Source organism: Stegastes partitus, unplaced genomic scaffold (genome assembly GCF_000690725.1).
Source record: "Stegastes partitus isolate 25-593 unplaced genomic scaffold, Stegastes_partitus-1.0.2 Scaffold199, whole genome shotgun sequence".
NCBI lineage: Eukaryota > Metazoa > Chordata > Actinopteri > Pomacentridae > Stegastes > Stegastes partitus.
The window spans coordinates 619641-637393 of record NW_007577930.1 but is presented as its reverse complement, the minus strand read 5'-3'; the positions used below and the strand labels follow the sequence as shown (position 1 = coordinate 637393).

General features: G+C 41.4%; 1 protein-coding gene across 1 annotated transcript; it reads left to right on the top strand.

Moving 5' to 3' along the window:
- The first annotated feature begins 12569 nt into the window (after nucleotides 1–12569).
- atf5b (activating transcription factor 5b) lies at nucleotides 12570–17544 on the top strand. The gene is made up of 4 exons (XM_008280568.1): nucleotides 12570–13118; nucleotides 13795–14016; nucleotides 14379–15567; nucleotides 16268–17544. Exons 2-4 carry the CDS (start codon nucleotides 13878–13880, stop codon nucleotides 16452–16454), a joined length of 1515 nt encoding a protein of 504 aa, XP_008278790.1. The 5' UTR covers nucleotides 12570–13118; nucleotides 13795–13877; the 3' UTR covers nucleotides 16455–17544.
- Nucleotides 17545–17753: the final 209 nt, after the last annotated feature.

Genomic DNA, 17753 nt, shown 5'->3' with positions numbered 1-17753 from the left:
CGCATAATAAATTTGAACAATATCTGTATTCAGAAAATTCTTGTAACAATAACCAAAAATGAAAGCAACACCTCGGCCACTAGCTGCACCAGATAAATGTGAGGAACAACTTAAAGGTGTGAGCTGTGTGGGGCCAGCGGTGGAGGAAGAAGCACAAAGAGTAAAGACCAAAGTGGGAGGAGTACAGAAAGAATCTGCATTTTTAGTAGTTTTGCTGAAGGCAGCTATTCCCGTTCAGGCCCCGTGTTTTAAGAGTGTCTGGTAATTTGAAAAAAAAAAAAAGAAAAAAGAAAAAAGAAAAAAGAAAGGAACTTTCATCCGAAAATTGCACCATGCAAGTAAAATCTAACTTAAAAAAAAAGAAGCTCATAAGAATATATTTTAACACAGTGTCAAGACACAACCGGGTCAGAACTGTGTTTATTATTGAAGAGTCTGTATTGGTTATTATTAAACTTTATGCAAATTCCCTGTAAATCTGCAGTTTATAAAATTACCAAAACACTGAAACTGTGAACTTTGGTAATCCAGCCTTGGATTTTACGACCATGCTGCCCTGCCTTTGTAATTACTGCTCTGAGTGTTTCACATCACTGAAAAGTAAACGCACGGAGCTGATAAACGACATGCAATTAAGTCGTAAACCACTACGTTGGCCGTGATAAGGCAGCTCTTCTGGCATCAGAGTGATGTGTGTGTTCACAGCAGCAGGCAGGAGAGGGCAGCAGACATGCAGGCTGAGAGCTCGCTGTTTGTTTCATGTCTCTCATCTCCAACCCAGGGAGGGGCTCATTAAATCTGGCTCCCCATCTCTGCCTGATGAATTCTTTATCAAAACAATATGTTCACCCTGTGCCCCTACAAAGATATCATATAAAAGTTCAATTAAGTGGGGCTTGATGATCTCAATGAGATGATCTTTTACAGCTAAAAGCTCCCTCTGCACGGCCCACTGGAGTCTTTCCAGAGCGATAGCACACACGGAAAAAACAGTGAAGGAACATCCACCAGTGAATAACAAAGGGAAGTCAGACGCTGCATGGGGATTTAGATGTTCAAAGGAGCAGCTTACGCCTCTGGGCCATGCAGGGCCCTCTTGAGTCAGAGAATGAAATCTGTTGTTTAACAAGCCTTTATTGGAATCCACACTTCTACCAAAATGTTGAAGATCAGGGACAAACAGAAACCCGCAGCGGCGATACATGAGCCAGCGATGAGCACAATCCCAGAGAATTTTTGTCAGTGAGGCCATAACAGAGTGTATGATTCCCATATTGGTATAACAAAAATCCACGGCTGGTGTGTGTGTGTGTGTGTGTGTGTGTGTGTGTACAAATGTGGAGCAGGGATAAGCTGAGCTTCAGGTGGTGGATATAACAGAGAGCTGGCTGCCTTTGGTTCCCTCAATTCTTTTGGCTGTGTAGTTTCTAGAGGTTTATTAAGCACCAGCTTGGTTTGTCTCCAGAGTCCCATGGGTGCTCCAGACACCCGGACACTGCCTTTGAGCTTCACTGTGCTTTGTGACGCCACCTCAGATCTCCATAGTGTTAAACATCATCATTCTGTGACATCTCTATGATTCTAATTAGTTTTAATGACATATTTGTTTTACTTTTTAGCTGCACTTACTGTCTTGAAGCTTGAATTGCTGCCTAAAGATTCTCATCTTATTCTATCAAGTAACGTCTTTCTCAGATTAAATCCTGACAGGCGTCTACGGCCATGCCAGCTGCTCTGAGGCTGGATTTAGGCATGGCGGGGTTTGGAGCTAAATGCTAACAGTAGCATGCTAACATAATGGAGGCGGCTGTGGCTCAGGGAGCGGGTTGTCCATTGATAGCAAGGTTGGCGGTTCGATCCCCCCACATGCCGAAGTGTCCTTGGGCAAGACCCCAGGTTGCTCCTAATGGCAGATTAGCGCCTTGCATGGCAGCTCTGTCACCATTGGTGTGTGAATGGGTGAATGAGAAACACATTGTAAAGCGCCTCGGGTACCGCTAAGGTAGAAAAAGGCGCTATATAAGTGCAGACCATTTACCATAATAACAGCTGCTTTACCGCTGCAGAAACAAGGTTTGAGGTAGCATGAACGCTTGCAAAAACTGCCCCCTTAATTGACTTTTTCAGCCTTTGTGGGATTCAACAGCTTGGACCTGGACATTTACCAGTTAGTGGACGTAACTCCAGCTCTAGAAGCACATAAGAAATAGAACAAAGGAAGTTTGTTATTTTGGACAAATTAGAGGTGTCAGAGAGGGCTGCTACTCAACGATTACATTAAAAGGGAAGAAAATTCTGTTTGTTGTCTTCTCTGAGTTTGACCAATTAGTGCCAAGACTGGTGCAACAGTTTCTCAGGATCAGTCAGAGGTACCTGCTATGGGGAAGGGGTTTTTGGTCACAACACACACAAAGGCCCAAAGTTCCTACATTGGAACTTCAGAATCCCTCTGAGGGCAGTTTTGAGGGGAGAAAACAGTATCAATTCCAGGATGGATACCTCTGAGTGGCAAAGACAAACTGCTGTGAGGGTCTGTACATAGATTGGTTAAACTGAGAGAAGACAAGAAGCACCATTTTTTCTGCCCTTTCAATGTCCTCGTTAAGTAGCGTTCTTCGTTTCTAAGGCGTCACCACCATTAGCGTAAAATTTACCCAATAGACCAACATAACAAACCATCCATTGCACTGATTACATGCTCATATAACTGGAGTTATGTCCACTAACTATGACTTTGACACACTCAGAGGTTTGCTGTTGAAGCTGCTGGATCCTTTACCACAGAAATGTCCAATTATTCCTGTAAACACCACTTCGGGCTGCCCTATGCTTGATAACCGTGGTAAACATGAGCTTCAGAACATTAGAATGCTAACATGCTGATAGTGACAATGCTAATATGTTCATACTTAGACATTAATGTATGCAGCGTTTACCCCTGCTTGGTGATCATGGTAAACATCAGCTTCTAAATATTGTATATGTTTACATACTGTTTCACAGCTAAATGCTGGAGCGTCTCCCAGCAGACATACGGTGAAAGACACTCTACACTCAGAACTGATCACAGGACCAACAAACAAACTGATATGTCATTATTATAAATCATTATTGGTCAAATAGTCCATTTTTTGGTCACTTACTTTTATTAGTTGTTTATGCAGGAAGGACGCATATATGATGAGGTTTTTTTTTGTTTGTTTTTTAACTGTAAACCTTAATTGCTTTTTTACTGATGACATAATTTAAATTACTTTGGGATTAAGCTCTAACTCCAGCTTTAAGAGTCTAGCATAGCTCTCTGTAGGGCTTTCTTTCTTTCTTTCTTTCTTTCTTTGGACAGGACAGTGCATATTAAAGAACGTACACTCACAAAGTTGCAGTAAATACGCTGGATTTAGCACAGGGCTAATTTCCATCCGTTGTCCCACACATAAAAGAAAAACACACGGGGATATGGATAAATGAAATAAAAAAAAATAAATAAATAAAAACAGCAATAGCAAAACAAAGACAATGGCTTCACTGCTGGTTGTAAGGAGTCGCCAGATTTTAGTATGAGGTTGCCATCCTGGGCCGCCAACGTTCTGACTCCAAACCGGAGCGTTAAAATTATAAATTGGCCCTAAGTGTTGTGGAAAATCTGGAAGAGTTTGGTGTAGGATGAGGAGCCCGACACAAAGAGACACTCTGGAGACTCAGATGACTTGGGTTGAAGTCAGGTTTACTGATGCATCAGGAGAAGTGACACTAACAGACCAGCAGTTCACGCATGCAATGCCAACATCAATGCTAAAGAGCCCTCTCACACCTTTAGTCTTCTATTCTCTCTCAGTGGGAGTCACATCTAGATTTATGGGAGAAAAGGGAAAAAAAGATAAGTCAGCGCCTGGGTATCATCTGGCCTTGGGAGGTTCTGGCTGTTCTGGCGTGTCCTCCTACAACGAGGTTTACGTGAGGTTAAGAATCTAAAGAGGTTACAGGGTACACATCTGCTACAGGCACTACATTTATCTAAGGAGGTTCATCAGGGTTCAATATCTTCTCAATAAGGAAAGTAATTTTTCCTTCACACTAACCACCAGATACAACAGCAGCTAATTGCAATGTCATTCGTGTCTCAAGTGTTTGTCAAAGTTTGCATCCAGCCAGTAGCTGTAACGATACCTCACCTGAGACACAAATGTGAACCTCAGTCAAAAGATCACCAGGGTCCATAGTCACTGGAGTAAATAATCGGCTTTGTCTTGAAACGATGAAATAACAGGCATCGGAAAAATTACAACATTACAAGAAATACTCGAAACAAGTGTATTTACATGCATATACAAGTTGAAATATTCTTACAGCGCCTGTCATCACATTTTAAGTCACAAACTACATTTCCCAGAATGCCGTTTGCCGGCTGTCAGGGTGTTTAAGTCGCTGTAAGTTAGAGACTGAGGAGTCGCCTGAGCAACGATGCAGAAATATTACAATGTTTTTGAAAAACATTGTAACAATTCATGTTGCAATTCTTGTTTATTGTTGCGACTACTTGTTCCCGATTGGTGGGTTTGTCAGGGGTGATGACATGATCATCCATGGTGAAAGCCCAGCGGAGCAATGGCGTTAAAAACACGACAGTGATGCAAAGCGCTATCAGAGCACAATGGATCGCTGCTTCTTATCTAAGTGTCTCATCTCAGTCCTCGACCTCTCATGCTCCCTCTTCATCTTCCTCTCATCCTCCACCTTAGACAAACTGATCTGAAGCAGCCAGGATTCATGTTTTTCTATTAACAACGATCACATCATAACCTCAACTCAACAGAGCTTTACAGCATCTTACATGTAATTGCATTGGTTTTCTGTTCTGGTTCACTCTCACTGCTTCCACCTGATTGTTTTCATATCTTTTTAATAGAGAGCCAGTGAGCAAAAGGCTAACTTAGCTTAGCATTAAGGGAATGGGTTATGCTAGCACCCATCAGTAACTCTATGTAACATTTTATTTTCTTCATACGAACAATTAATTAAAAGCAAATTTAAGAACAATTTTCTGGTTTTATAGTGGATTATGTTTTATAGTTACTCTTGAAATTAAGCCGACTCTTGGTACCAGTTTGCAGGCTTGTTAACCTTTGGCTGCTTTTTTTTTTTCTCCTGCCATTTTTATTTTTATTTTTTTAGTTCAATATAAAGTCCTATGGAAACAGAGTCAAGTCAGAGTCCTCTTTGCTGACAGTCTACCATAGATAGGCTGTTGGACTAGGTGTATGAATTAATGAGAGGTCGTTATGATGCAGAAACAAACAACAAAAGGCGTGAGGATGGGGTTTCTTGTTTAACATAGCTGCATTGTTCAACACAGATGATGTAACTGGGATTCAAGTTGCATCATAGGAAGGGTTTAGGTTAATAGGATACTGCAGTTTTATTAAATAAGTTTTTCTCTTGTTTAGTGTAAGATTCTATTAATCACAGAATGTAATTAAATATAAGGAAATCGCTTTCTATTGGAAAAGCAGCCAGTTTAAAAAACTCCTACATTGAAAATCAAGTGTTTTTTGTTTTTTTTTTTTTTTTAAACCTGTTAATATGTCCATATGGTGTTTTTTTATGCTAAAAGATCAATCATGAGTGAAATAAGCAGTTTCTTGCCATAATAATAATAATACATTTTATTTATAGAGCGCTTTTCGCAAACTCAAAGGCACTTTACATGTTAAAAATAAAAACAAAACAAATAAAATGGTATGTTATGGTATGCCATGGTTGAGAATTTCCACCTTAAAGCTGCAGTGTACTGATGACAGTCCAACAAACACAGCTTCAGACTTCTCAGATTTCATATGTCACAAACCTAATCAGCCAATCCTGTCACTTTTGAGCTTGTATGACAGAATTACTCCAGTATTACCACCTGCCACTGTGTAGTGTACAGCGTTTGAGCAGAATCATAGGTGAGCTGGTGTGCTGAGCTGCAGCGAGTAATGCAGATATTTATTCTCTAACCTTCCTAAATATGGCTTTGATGTCCACACATGGTTATGTCGGTGACTGGAGGAGGATTTCAAACAACCTTTAGTATTTACTGTAGTGCTGCTGTGCCTTTAAAGCTCCACCATGTAACATCATCTAGTTTGGTTTTACTAAATCATATATACATATATATATATATGTACTCACTTATATCCCCAATAAGTGATCAAGCTGTAAACTGATGGACGCACTTTTTGTGAATTTTGTATTAGCATGTATTCGTTCCATCTTTTGTCCTCTTGTTGTCTTCAGCTGTGTGAATGATGTGTGCTCCTGCTACTTGTGCACTCGCCTGCCTTGAATCATCCCTCGAGGCATGAATAAAGAATCCGGAGTTGACGTGCATTGAGCACACTCTTTCTAACCCCAGTGTTGTGGCCCCCAGTGGGGAGAATCTCCTTCTGGTTAACCTCAGATTGACTCACACACCACCAGCAAACCCACTTCTGTTGTTTCTCTCACCTGCGTTCAGCGGAAAAACAAACCGAGCCCCAACTTTTTTCACCGTGAGGCTGTGGCTCCTCAGCTACCACAGGGCTCCTGGTGGAGGTGCTGAGGGAGCAGGCAGAACATTGTTTGAACTACAGTAAAACACAGCTCCCTTCAGCTCCCAGATCAAAGGCAGAGGATTACCAACAGCCTGCTGTAATGAGACCACAATGACTTGAAATCGCTGGGATGGCTTGGTGCGCTCTCCCCCAACCACAACATCGTTAGGAGCGACTGCGGTGGAACACCCTGAGAAAGACAACAGTAATCTAGTAATGTGGGTTTCTCTGGATGTAAACTCATCTGCTCAGCTCGGTGTGTGATCCTGCCGCTGAAGCTGGTGACACAAGTCAGCATTCCTGCTACGGAGGAGCTGCTGCGAACATCAGCCGCGTTGTTTCATGTCACTGCTTTTTGTTGGTCAGTTCAACACTAACGCTGGAGGACGGCCTGCCTGGATCCATCAGCCTCACTCACCATCATGAGGTTATCATAATTTAATACACAGTGTCAAACGCTGTGGTGTGTTTCTATCATCAGGTTCTGAATATATGAAAGGTCAGAGCTTGTATTTGTAACGGTCCACCGATTATTGTTAGAAAAAAAGAAAATCTTAAATCCAGCTCTGCTCTCACTCACTGATGCTCTTTTATTTGAATCCATTTTAAAAGCTCCATTTATATCCACTGCTTTTAGGATCGAGTGTTCAATTCAACAATCATTTCTAATATAAATACAGAAATAAACTACGAGCTGAAAACACTGCAGGTCATTTAACAAAAAGCCCAGCGTTTTGACTTCATGTTCAATCTACACAAAACTACATTGCACAAGATTTAAATACTTTATGTACATATTAGCAATTCGATTGTATGGACACAGGTATTAAACGACCACAATGACACACCGTCACGCAGCAGCATGCAGCCATAATGATATTGTTTTCTGCCTCTCCTTTGCAGACACATTTTATATTATTGCAGCTGCGTTTTACTGGATTGCCAGTCATGATCTGTTTATGCAGCAGCCTCCACGTATGGCTGCCTTCCGGAAGGTTACGCAAAACCCCGTGCTAAATGTGTAAATGATTGTTTCCTTCATTAAACTGTTGAATTCATTTTTATGAGGCCTAAAGAGAAAAAAAAATAGCAGCATTTGATGAAAAAAACTCCAACTAAACAATATTATTTTATAGAGATAGGAACCTTCATTTTTCTTCTCCCAGTAAGTTTCTGCTTTTTATCTTTTTCACAACCTTAAAAAATTAAATTATTTCAGAGAGAAAAACACAAGAATTCTGATAAATGAAATCAAAAGGCCTTCGATATAATTTGTGGTGTTTCCTGCATTTTGTCTGCTTTCTTTCAAATTTCACTTTGCAATTTTTAAATCTGCAAATTGAATGAAATGAGTGGAGACGTAATAATAATAAAACAGATTTCCTAACGAGACCTACAGCAACCGTCGTTTCATCATCTGAAACACGTTCATGGCCAACTTAATGGCTTAATTCATTCATGTTTATTCACGCTGCTTTTGTAATTTGCGGGAAAAAAATATTAATTAAAGTTTCAAACTCGCAGTAAACAAATATGGAAATGCTCAGTGTACGTTGGCATTGTTTTGTCTCCTAACAAGCACTTACAGTAACTGATAATCTCGCAGTGATTAAAGCAGATGTGTGTATCAGGGGGTTTGGATTCAATTGTCTACATTTGATATTCTTCCTTTGCTCCCTGTGCACCCGTATTATCATCATCATCTCAGGGTCTAACATGTTAATTTAGGTTCATGTTTAAAGCAAATTAATTAATTCTCAGCCGTGCTCTTTGTGTGTCTGGGCTGCTGTGTGTGTGTGTGTGAATCAGCGGCTCTGCACTGCTGCTGCTGTGTGAGCGCTGTAATTATGGCTGGTTTTTGACGTTCCCTCGGTGCCTGGCTCCCCATCGCAGAGATGAGAGGAGAAAGTGACACGCTGCCTTGCATGTTCTCCTCAGGGAACACTTATCAAAACAATACACCAGCCATCATTCAAACACAGCCCTGCACACTTTGCCACTTTGAAGTCTCCCCATCCTCTTGTTTTTTTAATCCCCCCTCGCCTTTTCTCTCAATGTAATCCCACTGTAACTGCAGGGATTCTTCACAATTCACACTATTTGTTCATACAAATACGGCACTTCATCAACAAATAACAATACGTTGAGAACAACTATTGAATAGGAGGCTAAATCTAAATGGGTTCAAGTGCTGGCGCTGCCATGCATCTCTGCCTCTGAGTTGCCAATCCCTGTAAAAAGTTAATGTAAGCAGGATTCACAGGGAGCTGCTGGTGATGAAATTATGGTGTAACTGATACCAATGTGCCATAGTAGAGGAGTGCATGGCCGTCTGTGTCTTTGAAGGAGGCTCTTCCCATCCCACGATGCACTGCTGGAGAAGGCTCCTGTATGGTTGTACAGTACAAACGGACAGATGGAGGGCAATACTGCACAAAGAGCAGGCAATCGTTTTGCCGCAATACAGAAAAAGCCTGCAAGTTAAGGAATTCATTGTGGATTCACTATTGCACACAGCACTGAAATCGTGAGGACTAAATACATACAGTACATACAGTATACAGTGTGGGAGGTTACAATCAAACAGAATGTGGTATTTTTGTGTCAAGGTCACTAAGCTTTTTTTTTTTTAAATTTCAAACGCAAAATATATTTTAATTCCTCAAATGTGCAATTTAATTTCAACATCTAGTCAAAAATACAATATTGAAATGTGAATTCACAACATAATTGAATTAAAAATGATTAGGCCTTTTTTATAAATGTAAATATTATCAAGTGAAACCGCTGAAATATGAAAGAAAACACGCTTCTGTTTGTGTTTTCTGTAACTGATCACCGTCATACAGCAGCATAAATATAAAGTCCTTGCAGGGGCATTACACATATCACCACAACTTTTCTTGATCTCTGCGACCCGGGATAATTACAAATTCATGCGCGACTAAAGAGGTGCATCATGCATAATAAAAAAGTGCACCGTCTGCGAAAAATAGCAAGAGTGTAAACAATGGGGGTGCAAGAGCTCTGAGGGGGAGGCCGTAAAAACCCACGGCTACAGGGATGCCAAAAACATGTTTTCGAGAAGGGTGAGCCAGTGTTGCCTATTACTATAGCAACAGGAAGACCTGGCTGCTTCAATCAGCTTTTGGTTTGTCGGGGAGGCAGAGGATAGGCAGAGGAGCTCCAGCCGGGGAGCCATGCAGAGAGACATCCTAGTTTTACTAATGAGGGCAGCGGGACACGCTGGGTGTCAGCCTGCCTGTCCGACCTCCCCACGTCCTACCTGTCACGCCGCCCGTCAGGCCGCACCAGCAGCGGGGAGGTCAGGTGGAAGAAACCCAAACAGAGCGACGGCCTGCAGGGGACGGAGACGATTAAATATGTCTGATTGCAGATCACATTGCAGATAGATTTCAGAAAGAAAAACGCTTCACACACACTTGATTTTGTTTAAACTGATGCCACCAGAAAGCAGCTTATTATCACCAGCGTCTGTGATGTTTGTACTGTCAGAAATCAGCACGAATCAACTGAAAACCAAAGCTGAGAGTGACACGCGGCAACGTCTGGGAGACTTTCTAAAACAACTATATTTGTGTAGAATTAATTTACATTTTTATTCTGCTTGAAGAAACACCGCAGCTGTAATGGATTTATTGTTTCCTTTTTACAGCTCATTAAACATCATGATTAAATAAAGATCCTGTTTTGAGGAGCCTGTTAAATAGTAATGATGTTGTTGTGGCAGTGATGGGATTCATGAAGGCGTCAGAGTGTGAAGTGACAGGTGGATGTGTGTGTGTGTGTGTGTGTGTGTGTGTGGCTTCAGATTCAGTCTGCGCACAATTACATGGAACACACAAGATTTCACATTTTAATATTTTGATTACATGACTGTGATTCTATTGTGGATTATTATTACACACTTTTATGTGAGCAGCTGTAGGGGAAATTCAAGCGTCGTCTTCTTCCGCTACAGACAAATTTTATATTATTAGAGCTGTGTTTTACTAGATTGTCATTCATGGTCTATAGTTGTGCGACAACCTTCACTTGTAATCAATCAATCAGACTGTATGTGTGCAGCACTTTTCATACAAATAGAATGCAAGTGTTTTATAGGGGAAAAAAAGGCCAAAAAAAAAACAATCCCCACCTAACCCTACTCCCAATTCCCTCTTTAAACATCATATTATAAATGAAACACTAAATAAAAAAAGGGAGTGAGATGTGCTGTCTTATATAAACACGACGAGGAAACACCAGAAGCCGAATTCAGAGCAGAAGTGATAACAGACAGATAATACCGCTTAAAGTGGAGGAAGTTATTATTGTATTATTATTTACTTCATGTTTAAATAGTGCAGGGGTCAGTGCCACCTGTACATCCTGCTAACAGATCAGTGCACAACATTAAAATAGTGGTGACGTGAACATGGGGTGAAGTTTCATTCTAAAAAACTGCAGAAGCAATTTGATATTATTACTGGATTTTTAAAAAGCTGTCTGCTGGTGAGTTCTGAACCGACTCCCCTAACTTTCGTCTCCGTCAAGTCTGCAAGTCAAGTCTAACGCCGCTTCGCTCCGCGGCTCATCACCTGCAACATTTTCTAACAAGTAAACCAACATTTACAATCAGCTGTGATGCTTATAAAAGGCGCTGCAGTGCAACATGAAGGAGGCCCTGTCCGATTCCTAAAGGAAAACTACGGACAAATATTCCCGTGTGATGGCAAGATCATGATTTCATATCTGTCATGATGAAACACCTCCAACACTCCTGATTTGTAAATAAAGGAAAAAGACAAATTCTCTCTTTTGCTTTTGATTTTTTTAAAAAATGGACGACGCTTTATTAAAATAAACTGAAAAAAAAAAACAAAAGTCTGGTTGTGAAGATGTGACTGATATCTTACATGTTCACACACAGTGAGTTTTTGATGGGAACGCGTCGCAATATTAGGAAGAGAAAAAGTCCTCTGAGCTGTTAACAGGTAGGAACTAATGTGTAAAACGCTTGTATCACTTGTAATAGAATTGTTGGACTCAAACTCAGCATTTAAAAAACTGTCTGAGATCCTGTCTGTGGAGGTTGTGTGTGTTCTCTTTGTTTTGTTCCCCCCACATTTCCATACACATCAAAACACACACTAAAAAAAAAAAATGTCCGAATGCAAAAAATGTGCTTCCTGATATTCAGGATGGATTAAATATTGAGGAAAAATTTCCACAACCTCCCCTCATCATTAATATTACAGATTTTTTTTTTTTTAAATGCAGTTTGTCTGATGATATCTATTAAATCGATTTAAAAAACAGCCATGTGCTTTTTCTGTTTCAGCTGGACTACCCGCACAGCCACACCAACATCTCTGCATTAAATTCGCTGATAATTTCACAAAATCAATAAGAATCAAACTTGAATTAAACATTTACTGCTTTGATTTCAACAACACTATTTTCTGTTTGTGACCAAAAAAAAAATATATCAATAAAACTTTTACAAGGTCAACCGGTTAAACAGTGAATGTTTAAATCAACACAAAGAATCCACTCTGGAGGTGAAGTGAAAACAAGACTTGTGGAAAGTGTCTGATTCTGATCCCAGAGTTTGTTTCCAGCAAACCAGGACCAGCTCTGTCCGCTGGTCCCAGGTCGGTGTTGATGCCTAATGATTAGCAATCAGTGTAAGAGCGATAGCAGGCCAATAGAAACAGAAAAGTTCCCCCTGATAAACCAATGGTGCGGCCACATTGTTCCAGCGCTCAGCGAATCCCCTGCGGATCTGATGCAACAGGGCTGCAACTAAAGTTACACCTTCCAACTGCAACACGGTGTCCTTCCGCTGCGGCGCACCGACAACTAGTGCCTACTGTACCGTCTGCTGCGCATATTCCCGATTCCTTCTGCTTAGAAGTGTGTTTTGCGATTTAATAATGCCCGTAAAGTGTGGTTTTGTTATTTAGAGTAGGAGCGGAGGGAGTTTAGAGACTTTGCGGAGTGTTGTGGTGTCAGGAGGCAAGAGGTTGTTTGTGGCGGATTTATTTCCAGCTGCTGGGGTAACAAGCAATTAATAAGAACTATTTACTGAGTTAGTTTATGTTTAGATAATTTCTGTCACACTTTCTATAGCTTAAGTGAAGCACGCAAAATTCAAAGCGTATTTTTTTCCCAGCCAACAACAGCGTGTTTTTAATTAAAGTGGAGTTAAAATGAGCTAATAGCGGGGAAGCGGCGGAGTCTCTGGGTGATGGGAAAGTCCCTGAGCTTCATGACGTAACGGCCGCCTGAACTCTGTCAACTGCGCACTGATCTCGTCTGCCGTGATCCGGTCCGGGCATTAGGAGTTGCAGAAGTAGCGGATTTAAAAACTTTCTGTCCGCAAGTCTGTTCGTCGAAATAGCACTTCATGAAGAGTCCCCTGATTTCCAGAAGGGAAAATATGGCTTTTTAAAACAGCGGCTGTCCTCCTCTTCAACGTCAAGCTTCGTGTGCTTTGCTCCTTTGCAACGCACTTTTACCAGACTATTCAGAAACTATGGGGTGAGTACAAGTGCTTTGTGGCTGGTGGAGGAGAAAGTTTGGGGAGAATTAACATCTGGTGCGAGCTAACAGACACCTTCTGACACTTTTAAACTAAACTGACACCCTGCTGTCAGTTCACTCGTTTGTTTTCCGAATTTATTGGGACATTTTGACCCATTATGGCTATTTAAAGTCACAATGTCAAACTTACTTTTTAAAGTGTTAAAATAGTGCATTTATTTGATTTATTTGTTTTCTTGGCACAATTTAAAACAAGCAGCAAATGTTTCTGCAACTTAAATGTCTTCTTTGTTAAAGTCTGTTTTTGTGTTTTTAATTGTTTATTTTATTTTTTAAATCTTATTTTACATGTTTTATTGTTTCCCAAAGTGTGCCAAGCAGCTGTTGGCATGTCATTGCTTTTTTAATAAATTTTTTGACATGAATTAATAGTAGCTAGGTGACAGGTGAGTAGAAAATTGAGTTAATTAAAGAAGTTAATTTGAACTCACTTAACCTTTAAAATACATCATTTTTAAAATAAATATTATTAAATACAATATTTTTTAAATAGATTTTGGGGCAGTATTAACAGGTTTACAGGTTGAAAAGGAGATTTCAAGGCAAATTAAAAAAATTTTTACGCGTTTATTATAATTTTTTTTTTTTAATTTTTAAAATTTGTTTTCCACAGGTCTTCAGGTGTTGCGACAACTACTTCATCCACCCAGTGCACGGTTTGTGCTTTTGAACAATTCGATCGAAGCAGACGACACAATGGCGGCATCGATCCTTCGCAGGAAAATTCCTCCCATTTCCACAGGCGAGCTCGGCGCTCCCCCTCTCCGACAGGCTAGCCACAGCCAATCACGGCCCAGGACGGGGGCGGAGCCAGTGGAGAGGCAGCACTTAATTGGTGAGTTTTGCCAAGACGCTTTTTTATTTTTCCACATCCCGAGGTCGGAGCCGCAGTGCAGCACGGGGCTAATGTCGTACAGTGAGTACAGCTAAGTGGATATTTATCGAATGCAGACGATGCTGTTCAATCATTTTCAGATGATCGGTTAGTTGTTCACTTGGATTCTATTGGATGCATTGCTTGAATTTAATTTCAGCTTTTTTACGTTTATGCTCTCATCCTTGCCTTGTTTAAGAATTTTTTTTCTGAATTTGCAGTTTTTATTTCACTTATTTTATTCAACCATCTGAAAGAAAAAAAAGGATTGCTTTATTGATTATGTGATACGTTATTATGATTTCTAATCTGAATTTTCATAGGTGATGGTCACTCTGATTGGATGACGGAAAAAGTTGATTTGTCTTCATTTGTGTCGACGACCGAGTCTTCTCCAAGCTCATCTCTTCCACCCTCGCCGTTAGAACAAGATGTCAAGGTGCCCTCGGATCTGGAGGTCATGACCTCTCTACTGCAGGAGGAGCTGGCTCAGCTGGAGGACTACTTCCGCTCCGAGTCCACATCCACAACAAACAAGTTGGAGAAATCTTCAAAATGTGACAAGGGTGCTCAAGCCATGGGCTCCCAGTCTTATTATCAGTTACCCTATGGCTCGTATGGGACCAGCCAATCAGAAACCAGCCCTGTGGTTGTTACCTTGGCAACAGGGGAACTGGACCTGGCCAGCTTCTGTGGCGGTCCCATCAGCAGAACCAAAATTGCGCGACCCGCTCCGTACAACTACCATCACCGCTACCACCACAACAACGGGCGAAGAATCATCAGTGAGACTGTGAAAGTCGGGGACGAAGTTGGACTTGATACGTGGGGCTCCAGGGGATGTTACTCAGGAAGCACAGAGTTGTCTGTGAACCACTACTCCACACTGAAGACAGTGAGCAAGAACAGCCTCGGAAGCGTCAAGAAGGTGAGAGAATGTGCTTTATCGTTGAAGGAAGAGGAGAGTTATTGTTTCTCAGAAGGAATGTTTTGCAGCGAAGAGATTGCGCGAGGTTTTTGTCTGGGTGGCTCGTACGACAGCCACCACAAGCGAGAGGGACAGTTGATGCACAATGTGAAGGTCAATGTAAGTTACGACAGCACGGGGCTTGAGGTCTTGCACTGCAGCAAAGATGGAGGACTTTCGGGAAGTATTCCCCAAGAGACAATGGTGGCCGGTGACGGCTACTTTCACCAGTCGATGGCCAGCACAGAGCCTTACCATAGCTTTATAGGTGACCTAGATCAGCCGTCACAAGCACAGGCTGTAGAGCCCCAACATGGCCACTACCTCTATCCAGAATGCCTTGCAGACCAAAGCTATGAATGTCTGTCCAGAGGGGAGGGCGAGGGGTCACTGTTGGGTGCCTCCATCCACCGCCCCACCCAGAGGCTAAAGGATGAGCCGTGCTCCGTCAAACCAGCTCTGGTGATGGGCGCCGCGACTCTGGATACCGGCAGCGGAGAGAGGAAGCAGAAGAAGAGAGATCAGAACAAAACTGCTGCTCACAGGTAAACTTCTGACTCTTGTTTACGTGCTCTTGTCTTCATAAAACATGCTCAAACCCCCATAAACATCACGTGTGGTCAGTTTTGTTTTGGCATGAATGGAAATTTTGTTAATGGCAGTAAAAACCAATTCAGAAAAAAAAAAAAAAAAATCACAATAACAGTTGCAGAAGTTGCTGTTGGATCATCATGGGTGATGTTTTTTTTTTTTCTGTTTATTGCATAACTATTAGTTGTTAATACCTGGATAGCCCTTGTTTCGATTTATAACTTCCACATGGCAGAATTATTATATAAAGCAGCCATCACAGCGGTTTAAATGTCCTGCAGAGTGTAGGAGGGATATGGAAAGTCCCTCATTGCCTGCCAAATTCAGCCCCACCTAAGCAATTCTATAAGTCTGCTTCGTCTGTGTGAGTGCTTCATTTCTTCACATCATTCTGAAATGGGATGTACACGGAGGGAAAAAAAAAAAAATTAAAATGTCAGTGGGGGAAAAGTTAAAAGTTACGTCAGGCAGAAATTGAGCCCTGCAGCAGGTGAAATAAACAGCACATCATTTTATCTCTGGGGAGGGATGTTTGAGCTGTGCAAGTAATCCACCCAATGTAGCTCAAAGGTCACGCTCTCTTGACTCATTAATAAAGTTGCAAGGCAGCAAAAAACCTGTAACACCAACCAAAGGCATTCTTCCCCACTGCAGGTACAGGCTGCGTAAGAGGGCGGAGCTGGACTCTCTGGAGGAGGAGCTGCACGGCCTCGAGGGGCAGAACCGGGAGCTTCGTGACAAGGCGGAGTCGGTGGAGCGAGAAATCCAGTACGTCAAAGATTTACTGATTGAGGTCTACAAGGCTCGCAGTCAGCGGCTCAAACAGGATGGCAGTGCCTAAAACGCCCACGCTGACCTCACCTCCAAACCTCCCAACCAGCACCAAGAGAAAAATCGAGTCCAGAGCACCAACTGGTTTTTGTCTCACAAAAATGAAATGGTAGTTGCATGATTTTGGTAGTTCTTTTCTAAGAAAAAAAAAGAAAAAAAATGTAATTGTTCCAAGCGGATGGCTGAACAAAAAGACACCTTTCCTAAAAGAAAAGAAGGAGAAGTTTCCAAATGGGTGACTAAACTATAACAAGCCTTAGTGAGGTGGCTTCTAGAGGAGATGCTGAACTTGTCCGTGACCACTGTGATCCGAACTGCACTCACAGCCTTGTGATGACTGAGTTTGCGCTTGCAATGATTGATCGTTTACAAAATGCTCTTTGAATTAGTAGTAGTGATTGAATTTGCTTGTGGTTTTTGTGACACACATCAGCAGCATCGAGGCAGATCCATACTAAATATATATTTTATTTTATATTTTTATTTTTACTTAATAATGTTCATTTATCATTTGCTTAAAACAATCGACTGAATAAAGGGATTGCTGGAAAAAGTGTGTAACATGCTCTACAAATATTCATTATCAGAAACATTTAGAAAATTTGTATTGCTAAAATGTTGAGTATTTACACCTCTTTACCCCACTGAAATACCCAATGCATGTTTGATTTTGGAAAAGCATGTGCGAGTGTTATTTGAAGGCAATATTCTGTTAACTGCATGGCTTCAAGATCTCCACCGCGTCAGTTTAACTGAGTTGACTTTATTCTTCTCATCAGCTGGCGACTTTTCTCTGAGTTTTTTCCCCGCCAGTGTGATTCATGCTCAGGTTTTGGTTTTCTGCTCTGAGAAACACAGAAACATTCACTGGCTTTTTTCCTTTCTCTTCTCTCTCGGCTGTATTTTGCGAACAAACAATCACCTGTTGACGCAACAATAAATCGTTGTTGGGTAACGGTACGACTTCATGGGAATTTTGTTTTCAATTGATCAATTTGATGTATCTGAAATTCAGGTCCTTTTAATAATCGATGTCAATGTCAGGAAATTCTACATCAGGTAAATTACAGCCAAATAAAGCAGTTATGTAGTATCATTCATCTCTGCCTTTGGACTGTTCTTCACTGCATGCTCTTCATTGTGCATTCATTTCGCAGCCATTAGAACTCCTGCTCAGACGATACGAACTGCTCTCAGACCAGCGCACACACACACAGAATAAGAACAGGGTGGGATTAGGAGATAGAGATGCAGAATAAACCCACTCTGCCCCTCCCATCGTGCCTCTGCCCGGCCCCACAAACGCTGG

Excerpts from the sequence above, each read along its gene's own strand:
- atf5b (XM_008280568.1), top strand. The coding sequence starts at position 13,878 with ATGGCGGCATCGATCCTTCGCAGGAAAATTCCTCCCATTTCCACAGGC. Across the intron at positions 14,017-14,378 it reads GGAGAGGCAGCACTTAATTG|GTGATGGTCACTCTGATTGG; the intron begins GTGAGTTTTGCC and ends GAATTTTCATAG. Across the intron at positions 15,568-16,267 it reads AACAAAACTGCTGCTCACAG|GTACAGGCTGCGTAAGAGGG; the intron begins GTAAACTTCTGA and ends TCCCCACTGCAG.